Source organism: Phoca vitulina, unplaced genomic scaffold (genome assembly GCF_004348235.1).
Source record: "Phoca vitulina isolate PV1807 unplaced genomic scaffold, GSC_HSeal_1.0 scaffold29, whole genome shotgun sequence".
Lineage (NCBI taxonomy): Eukaryota > Metazoa > Chordata > Mammalia > Carnivora > Phocidae > Phoca > Phoca vitulina.
In genome coordinates, this window is record NW_022589732.1 from 1,633,070 (window position 1) to 1,643,810 (window position 10,741).

General features: G+C 37.9%; 1 protein-coding gene across 3 annotated transcripts in view; it reads right to left on the minus strand.

Annotated features, from left to right (window-relative positions):
• Positions 1-224: 224 nt before the first annotated feature.
• The window catches only part of SLC16A9 (solute carrier family 16 member 9), a 51,521-nt gene continuing 41,004 nt past the window's right edge, over positions 225-10,741 (minus strand). For all 3 annotated transcript variants that reach the window (XM_032423788.1, XM_032423786.1, XM_032423787.1), the window contains 3 exons: positions 6,131-6,226; positions 2,702-3,619; positions 225-2,288 (listed from right to left, as the gene is read on the minus strand). In XM_032423788.1, the coding sequence (XP_032279679.1) occupies positions 2,110-2,288; positions 2,702-3,619; positions 6,131-6,226 (1,193 nt within the window). In that variant the 3' untranslated portion in view covers positions 225-2,109. The remainder of the gene's footprint in view (positions 2,289-2,701; positions 3,620-6,130; positions 6,227-10,741) is intronic.

Genomic DNA, 10,741 nt, shown 5'->3' on the forward strand with positions numbered 1-10,741 from the left:
TTTCCTCAAAAGGATTCTCTAGGATTGACATGTTAGCTTTTTGGAAGGCAATGGTCAAAATAGGTTAGCAGACTGACTTGAATATGTTGAGGTCCAGTCACCAAATTCTGGGGTCTGAAGTGAACATGTGGTAATTAAATTTTTTTACATTCAAGTGAAATGTCACTGCAATTTGGGGGGCGGAGGATGGCTAAGAAGAGAAAAAGCAACCAAACCAATGCAAAACAAACCAAAAAAATATTTTATTGTAACATAAAATTCATTCCCTAGACAACAGAAAATGCACACACTGGATGACATTAGTAGACAGAGTGAAGATGCATTTGGACAATTATCAACATTGATGAATGTGGGGATGTTGTGAAAGTTAGATTTTTCAGGTTATAGGATTTCCTGAATATAATATTGGCAAAAAGGAACTTTCAACACAAAAACATTTAGTTTAAATTTTTAAAATGTCACTTCTCTTATTTATTAACCTTGACAGTAACTAAAGAATGAGGTACAGAAAACTTTCCAGAAGTCTGAGTATGGAGTAGAAGTCCAAGGCACTTTGGAGCCCCATTATTGCATTATTGAGTAGGATTAACTCAGTTATGAAATTCCCCCACACTCCAGGTTTACTCCATAGAAAAATAGTACTTACCTACTTCACTGAGGTGTGGTGGGGCTTCATGCTTATAAAGTGCTTTAGGCGCCTTCCAAGAAAGGCAACATAGAAGAATAAAATCTTACATATTTCAAAAGAAATGAAAAGAAAATTTTGGCACAATAAGAAGAGTGCGTCCTATTTAAAGAACCACAGTTGGCTATTTCTAAAAACACCTCACCTCAACGGTTTATTGCTTTTTTGTTTTTTATTTAAGAGAATGACTCTTTCTCTATTGCCAGTCTTATAACAGCCATTCTCGACGGCTCTGTTATCAGAATTCCTTGAAGAGCTCACTAAAAATATTGAGGCTTGGCCCACAGCCTACACCTACAGAATTAAAATCTCTAAGAGTAGTGCTCAGGCAACTATATTTTTTAAAAGATCTAGCGGATTCTATCATATAGCAAAGTTAAAAAATATTTCTTTAGGAAAATGTCCATTTATTAAACATTGATTTTCTTCCAAAAATTTTTATAAGATTGAATAAACTTGGATCAGGGTATGAATTTCTTATTGCCTTTTTCTCTTTCCATGTCCCACACAGACTTGGAGTACACACACACACACACACACACACACGTTTTAGTTCTACCCTTGAATTAAAATTTGATAGTGGTAAAATCTGATAGTAGCAAATAAACAGTTCGTTGAGAAGTTATGCAAGGATTTGCAATTCATTCCCACTGTGCCCGAAGCAAATGGATGTTGCCCATTTGCCAGAGCGGAATGGTTTACGCATTTCCAATTTGGAAACAGGTAAAATCAGCACTTCCTGGGAAACATCAGTTGACTGGATGCTGACAGAGAAGAGTGAGCGTGGTTATGGCAGCCAACCATGAGCAAGGCTGTGGTGAGTGCCCCCGTTTGGAGACTGCCTGCCTCTCAGCAAACAACTTAGGAAATGAAACGATTTAAGCGCAGTGGGTCCGAACGTGGGGTGCCGCCTCAAGGGAAATAAAATCAAATAGTGAAAACTAGTGACTGTAATTCAAAATAGCTTTGAGAAAAAAAAGATCGGCTTGCTCCACTGCAATTCTTAATGCCATTTTAGTAACTGTTTTCATGTACCAGCCAGTCTAACATAGAGAAGAGAGTGATTTAGTCCCTAGTGGCCTTCACATAGAGCTCATCATGCTGCCTGCGTCAGGTTTAAAATAGGGGAGCCCCCTCCGGGTGCCTTGCAGTGGAACTAATGGAGCCTACAGAGAAATTATATTTCTTTACGCAGAGAAAGCCTTCCGAGGCAGGCCAAAATTTTTACATCATCAAGAACTCATGAGTAATGAGTCCCACTTCTTGGAAAAAGAAAAAAAGGGAAAAAATATATACAAGAGATAGAAGCTACGCATACAGTACATAGAGAATAGGATTTGTTAAAAAAAAAAAAAATTTCATTCAGAGTCAGCCACAGTGAAATTCTGCTATGAGAAAAGTCTGTAGCGCCTTCCAATATTCCTCTAAACATTAGAGGTAACTTTGTACAGAAAGGTTGTTGGAGCCGGCCTGGGCAGCAGCTTGTTGCATGTGTCCCAGGAGGGCAAGGCGGCCAGCAGCAGGATGAAGCCTCCCAGCAGGACGCAGAAGCCACTGAAATAAAACGCAGTGTCATAGGTCTGGGTCCAGTCATAAAACCAACCTGAAAAAAGAGTAAGAAATAAGTGAATTTGATAGAAATCGTATGAAGGGGAAGCCCATCCTCCATTAAGTTCATCAATCTTCGATACAGTAAGGATCGGGATATATATTAATTACCCCATGTACTCTATAGCAGACTACTGGGAGTCAGCAGAGAAGAACTTCCCAAATAATTTGGACAAGGATAAACAGGCATTTTGAGTTTCTCCCAAATAAAAAATGAACACAACTCCCTGAGCAAGTATACTGGCCTTTTCAACTATATCAAAGTGATTATGAATAAATCATTACCAGGAGACATCTATGCAGATTTATTTTGTGCTAATCTGTGCTACTATTACAATCTGGATTTCTATATCCAGGGATGTTACAAAGAAGAACAGTAAAATAGACTGACTTTAAGAAACATCTTACCAACAATTGGTGGTCCGAGGCTATTTCCAAGTCCAGCAAAGAACATTAATATCCCATAGGCATGGGCTAATTTTTCAATTCCCACAGTCTTTGTGGTCACATATGGGAAGATGGACCAATTACCAGTCAGAAACCCTAGAATCCCAGAAAGTATTGCCAATGTGACATAACTTTTGGCAAATGGAATTGCACACAAGGCCAGGCCCATGATTACTAAGGTAGCCACGTAAAGATGTAAGGTATTAATCCACTTAAAGTCAGCCAGTATCCCTAAAAGGAGTTTACCCACTGCTGTCATAATACCAATAATGGAAATGAGAGGCATAATAAGCTCTTCTTCTTTCACATTTGAACTTCTTGCCACATCTTCCATAAGTAAAGAAGGTGGAAATCCCCCGATGTCAAAAAGGAAGATAGCAATGAAGAGGGCTGAGAATACTTTGTTTTTAAAAAGAGCCACAGTTTCTCCACAGTAGTCTTTATATAATTGCCACTTCCTCTTGGCAAGCTGTTTGCAAAAATATGTCTGTTCTGCGACTTTCTTTTTGTATGTTTCAGCCTCTTTTGCGTGCACCACTGTTGCTGGGTTTTTGTGAAGTAGACTCTCCTGTTTGCGGCCACCACTGGCCAAGGTGCTCTTGCGTGTTTCCTCAGCACCATAGCTCTTTCCAAGAACGTTTGTGTTCTCTTCCAGGTCCTTTTCTTTCTCACTGTAAATGGAGTATCGATCTGGTACACTTTCCAGAGCTGTTTTTTCAGGCAAAGGGCAATCAGAAGACTCAAGGGGTCTCATCAGGCTGCCACAGGCTAATATATTTAAAGCTAAGGCACCCACAATCAGCAGGCATCCATCCAGCCCATAGAACTCAATCAGCAACCTCTGCAGAGCAGCGTATATAAAAAGTCCAACACTTGAACCTAAAAAGGAAATGGGAGCTGTTCAATCTTAATCTCTTATAATTTGGGACTCTCAGAACAACCATTATTAATATCGGCCAAATAAGATTGGTAAAGGAAGGAGCATGATTATATTCCAGTAAACCTTTATCTATGGACATTGAATTTTTAATTGCACATAATTTTCATATGCCTTGGAACATCCTTATTCTGATTTTTGTATTGACTATACAAAAATGTAAAAATCATTCTTAGCTCATGAGCTCTCCAAAAACAGGCAGTAGACCAGATCTGGCCTGTGGACATTAGTTACCAACCCCTGTTCACCATGGAACAAGATCACTTCCCTAAAATCTTTGTTTCATGCCCATGTTCCTTTCTTTCAGTGAGGTCACAATATTTCACATATTTTGATTTTTGGTTTCTTTTCAATTTTTAAAAAATTCTGCTTTGAGTTTTGTTTTGCTTGTCATCTTTCACTGAATGTGGATGCTATGGGCTGAATGTCTGTGCCCCCACCCCAATTCATATGTTGAAATCCTAACCTCTAACATGATGGTATTAGGAAGTGGGGCCTTTGGGGGGTGATGAAGTCATGAGCCCATGGAGCACTCATGAATGGGATTAGCACCCATATCAAAGAGACCCCTGAGAGACCCCCTTCCCTTCCACCATGTGAGGGAACAGCAAGAAAATGGCAATCTGCAGCCTGGAAGAGGTCTGTCACCAGAACCCCACCATGCTGGCATCCTGATGTCGGATTCCCAGGCTCCAGAACAGAGAAATACATTTCTGTTGTAGATAAGCCACTTAGTCTATGGTACTTTGTTATCACAGCCCAAAACGACTAAGTAGATCCATGATTCTACCTAATTTTGCCTCACTGAGCTCCCTGTGAGTTGAAACTAAAAACTCCTTAATTCTGCCAAATCTTAACTGTCCAGAGTTGATCCATTTTTACTTCAGTGTGCCATGGCCCAGGCCTTTATGCCCTCCTTTCTAGACTGAGTGAAAGCATACAGCATACAATTTCTGGCACCGTCAGCATACATGAATTTGGACATTACGGGAAACCTAGGTCATAATCACAATAGTCCGTGTTTTAGAGCCCTTGCTATGTGCCTTACACATATGTTCCTTAATACTCCCAATAACTTGATGTGATGCGTACTATTATCCCCATTTTACAGTTCAGAAAACTGAGGCTTAACTCACAGTTAACTGAACAGAACGGTTACATAACTTGTCTGTCACCAGACAGCAAGTGAGTGACACAGGTAGGATTCAAAACCAGGTCTTCTGGGTCCAGGGTCTGTGCTTGTTGCTACATTACAATGCCTCTACCAAAATAGAGTGCCCGTAAGACCTATTGTCCTTTAAGCTCATGCCTACCCTCACGCTTTCTCCCACACCTGCAGGAGATCCTGTAAGGTTCTTTGAACAAAATTCCAACTGCTTTGGGTTCTCTGTCTTCTGTTTTTGCTATTTCTTCTCCCAGTTCTGCCTCAGCCTAGCCGTGTCCTCAGACTCTGGCCCTGTCCTATCCCCTCTTAGACCATAATTCACATTTCTCACCTGGCAATGCTTCCTTTAACCACCTTTGGTAAATATCCCGCTCCATTTAATTCAATCTGGAATCACTTTGTTGCCACTGGGTCGGCCTCAGGAATAAAACATTAGTTTGGATTCTGTTGCCAGAAAGATCATTGAACTTACTCGGTTTCTCTGGAAATCTGACCTCCCAGGACCCCGTGCTCATTAACGAGTAAGTAGCATATGTAAACGTACAACTTTTACTCAACTTGACATCTCTGTCTCCTAAGCAAACTCATAAAATATTGGCCACAGAAAATTTTGATAAGTTCCCTAAACAGCTTGGGAAAAAATCCATCTGAAAAGTGCAAGGCCACATTAAAACATCAGAGGAAGTCCAGAAGGCTTTTTTATTTACATTTCCCCCCAGTGATCATCTCTTGATTATTAAAGGAAGAACAAGAGTCAACAGCTGTCATGTGGATATGCACATGGCCAGGGAGATGCATTCATAAATCAGGACTTTAGAAAAACCGTACACTCAGCAGTAAATGGAGATGGCGAGATGCGGCATCAAGCTTCCTGACGGAGCCCTGGGGTCCCCACTTGCCTGGCATTTTTCCTACCTCTCCCAGAGAGAAGGTGACTCACATAAGTGCACTCTGCTTCTTTAGTAAAGCTCTCACCAGCTTGTGACTCTCACTTGACTGGGCCCATAAGCTTTTCCTTCCTTTATTATATTGGTCATCAAATGCCCCAGATTTTTCGTATATGTATCCTAGGATTTTCTGGAAGCTACACCCTTATTCACAGTGGAAAATAACATTTCCTTCTCGGGCTAGAGTAAAAACTTCCTTCTCGGGCTAGAGTAAAAAACTAGAGTAAAAACTCCCTAAGTGGGAGCTGGGAAGTGATTGGTTAAACATCTGTGTTTGGTAACTTTTGACTTTGATTAGAAGGCTGGATAGTGACAATGCTATACTTATTTTGAAAATGTACCTGTTGAAATCAGGCCAAGGGCAAGGCCTCGGTGGCTGTCAAAATACTGGCACGTAATGGTCACTGTTGCCGTGTATAATAAACCACATCCGAGTCCTAAACATAAGAAGACATTGCATAAATAAGACAGACTATAGTACTTCAATGCAAAAACAAAAAAGACTAAGTATCTCCAGTAGGCCGTTCTGTTTCTGACTGGCTAAAACTCTTCAGAGCATGGATTCCTGGATCCTTTAGATGTCAGTTGTGCAGCTCCAATGAACATATTTGGGTAAGCTCAGCTCTCACTCCACACCCATCCTAAGGTTGGGCTCAAGTCAAAAAAAAAAGTCCAATTTCTGAAGCATGAATGAATAATGCAAATTTAAATCAAGACATTGCGGGCACATAAAGACAATGGTTAAGTCACCAAATAGTAAAATTTAATCAAACGTGCCTTTCTGTCTCTCTTCCAAGTCCTTGCCCTGAACTCAGTGTCCCTTCCTCCTCAAAGTGCTCTAAACAATTTGAGAAAGTTCCCTTCACTGGTCCAAGCTATTTTGTGAGAGGTTATAGTTTGCACACCCCAGTCTACAAAACAAAGACCCCCCCCCACAAGTCCTCTGGGGTTCTCAGATCATCCCATCACAGTAAAATATATATTTGTAAGTTTTTTTCTTTCAGAGATGCAAACTACCCTATTTAGGAGTAAAATGTCTTTAATTTAGTTTAAAATATCTATGCAAAAACAAAAAAGGAAGCAAATACAATAAAATATTAACAACTGTTAAGTTTAAGTGGAACATACAGATTTTGCTATATGATTCTCTATTTTTCTGTAGATTTGAAATTCTCTTATAATTAAAAAAAAGTACATTACTAAATTTCCCTTTCTTGAGACCCAAGGACAATATTTATCTCCAGATCTTCTCCAAGGCTTTTATTAGCTTAAATCTTTTCTTTCCTATTTAGCACCTGATAAACCCAGTTTGTTTTTCATAAAATTTTCCTCTGGCTTCTAACTCATGGCTTTTTGCCTTTCCTCTGCAACATTATCTGCTCTTGAGGATCATTCTATAACAAACACATAGCTATAGTTTAAAAACTGGATTTTAACCGTGGTCCATTAAATGAGTTAAGATCATTTTTATTACTTTTAATTGGTACCTAAACTATGATTAGAAAGAATACATGGGCTTTACAAATATACTGCATAACTATTTTAGGAAATTAACATTTTAAACAACTTAAGACCCAGAGGATCATCTGTGATTCCATAAAAAGTCTTCTTAAAGAAATGAGATAGACTAAAACAATTAGCTTTAAGCAAACTTTTTAACATAAAGTGCCCTTTTTATATGATTTAAGGGGAAAAATATCTCATCAACTAAAACATGAGTTGGATTGATTTATACAGTTACTATGTGTATATAGGACACTTCAAGATATGAAATAAAACCGTTTTTAAACAATCAATTTCAAAACCAAAAAATGTCACCCTTAGCTGAGACTATACATCAGAAAGCCTTTGGAGGGCGAATGAATTTACTTTTCTGTGATTTGCTTGTCAGGGTTCTGTCAAATGTTAGGCATTAGAGACAAGAAAAAAAAAAGACATTTCGGATTGCTAAATGTCAATGTCAGAAAAGTTGAAACAACTTTTAAACTTTTAGCCTGAGACCAAAAAAAGGCATTTTTAAGAATTATTTCAAGGCCATGGGTTTCTGTTAAGTTTATTTCACTTTTTTTTTAATGTCACAGAAACTTGAAATGCTTTCTCCTTAAATTTTTGAAAAAGTTAGCATGATGCCTTCCTACGTCTGTATCAGGCTGACCTTAAACTGGAAGGTATTACAGAGGGGTCCCTAGAATCTCCAAGATCTTTCCTAGAGTCCATAAAGTCACAACTATTTTCCTCATAGTCTTAACTAGTCTCCCACTTATCCGCAGTTTTGCTTTCCATCGTTTCAGTTACCTGCAGTCAACTGCAGTCCAGAAGCAGATGATCCTCCTGACGTATGGTCCCAAGGTCAGTAGTAGCCTAACGTTAGGTCACAGCGCCTACGTCATTCACCTCACTTTGTCTCATCACTCAGGCATTTTACCATCTTGCATCATCACAAGAAGGGTGAGTACAGTACAACAAGGTATTCTGAGAGAGAGACCACTTCACTTAACTTTTATTACAGTATATTGTTATAATTGTTCTATTTTATTATTAACTCTTGTTGTTAATCTCTTACTGTGCCTAATTTATAAATTAAACTTTATCATAGGTGTGTACATATAGGAGAAAACATAGGGTTCATTACTATGCATGTTCAGACATTCATTGGACTTGGACTGTATCTCCCCTGGGTAAGGGGGGACTGCTGTAACACTAACATGATCTCTGCTTTTTTTCACTGTGTTTACATTTACACTGAGGGAGCAAAAGAGATGGTGAGTAAAACCACAAGGGCCTTAGCACAAATCAAGGTATTGGTACCAAACTTTGGTATCAAGTTATGCTACATAACCACCTACTCACAATAAAAACAAACAAAATTTTTTAAAAATGCTTCATTTGGATGACAACAATTGTTACAAGGAAAAGCCCTTATGCAATTGTTTTAGTAGCCAGCTCAAATAGCCCCTCTTCTCTTGTGTAACCCTGTTTATATTTGAAAGAATATCAGACAAACTATGGTTACTCAGACTTGGGTATTTGGCAGACATCTTTTTGAAAACAAACTAAGAAGGGAGACAACTGGCAATAATTGTTACCAATGATAAAATCCAAACATTCCAGAAAAAAATAGAATTTTAGAAAACTTGTATCCATGACCATGAATTTGGACAGCTTCCTAATATATAAAGGTTTTCTGATGAGTCTGCTGGTGATAGTAACAAAAGTGATTTTTGATGTTGTATAATGAAATTTAACAATATTTATAAGTTCTTTCATAACTCAGTGAACCAATATTTTTCAAATAACCAATTCATGATATTACAAAATCAGGCTTGAATGAAGATCTATTCAAAGTGCAGAATATGTCATTTGCAATGATGTAGATGGAGCTAGAGAGTATTATGCTAAGTGAAATAAGTCAGTCAGAGAAAGACAAATACCATATGATCTCACTCATATGTGGAATTTAAGAAAGTAAACAGATGAACATATGGGAAGGGGGAAAAGAAAAAATGGAGAGAGGAAAACAAGCCATAAGAGACTCTTAACTCTAGAGAACAAACTGAGGGTTGATAGAAGGAGGTGTGTGGAGGATGGCTAGATGGGTGATGGGTAGGGCACTTGTGATGAGCACTGGGTGTTGTATGTAAGTGATGAATCACTGAATTCTACTCCAGAAACCAATATTGCACTGTATGTTCACTAACCAGAATTTAAATAAAAATTTGAAAAAATAAAGGTTAGGTATTATAATAAATAAAAAAAAAGAAATGAAAACAAGAAAAAGCAAAGTGCAGAATAAATAATTGGGTTTAATATAACAGAGTATGAAAAGTATATTGATGTGGTACCAGGTTTCATATTACAATTAATGTTGGAAAATCATCACTCATCAAGTTTTGGTATAGTATCAAAGAAGAATATCTACAATTACATGAAAAGGCTATTAAAAACTCCTCCCTTTTCCAACTACATCTTTGTGTGTGACAAGATTTACCTCATACACTTCAATCAAAAAAACATCGCAACAGACTGCGTACAGAGCCAATATGAGAATCCAGAAGTCTTCTAAGAAGCCAAACATTAAAGAGATTTGCAAAACTGTGAAATAATGCAGCTCTTTTCATTAAATTCTGTTTTTCTTTTAGAAAATAGAGTTATTTTTCATAACAAGTTCATTATTTATGTTATCATGTACTGGGTTTGTTATTATCTTTAAATGCATTACTAACCAAATATTTTCAAATTTCTCAGCTTTTAATACAGTTAATTTTAACAAGATAAATATCTATAAGTATAATCCATATATTCAAAAGCTCCTTGGGGTCCTACATAAAAGAGTGTAAAAAGTCCCAAGACTATAAAGTTTGGAAACCACTGTCTTTAAGCATCCCTTGGTCTCCAATCATTTTTAATCAGACTCCTATCAGTGAAAAAAATTCACTGATTCACATCAGCCTGCAGTATAATTTTTAAACTAAATACCTATATTACTAGCAATTCAAAGCAAAAACATTAGTAAAATATTATTGTTTCCCTTTACTTAAATAGGTAAAAGCTAAATTTATTTACATGTTCTGACATTTCCTTTCCACACCTTATGTTCCATTTCACACACAAGTTCAGAGGCCTCTTTTCCCTCATCTCTTCCCATCAAACCAGACAGAAGCTCTTTAGTACACCCACTACCTAAATTATTAACCTCCCTCTCTCTCTGTCCCGCCCTGGCTCCGTTCACCACCTCATCTTTTCTGAGATGAATTCTGCCTTCCTGATCACTGTCTCAAGCCTCCAGTACTTTTCCCACCAATCTGTCTTCCTTTTTTTTTTTCTTTTTCCATCAATCTATCTTCTAAGCTGCTGTCATACAATTCTCATTATGTCACACTCCTACAGTCAAGTCCGTATAAAAACATTTTGTCATCCGGCCTTTGGTGCACACCATGCTTTGAGGTATTTGC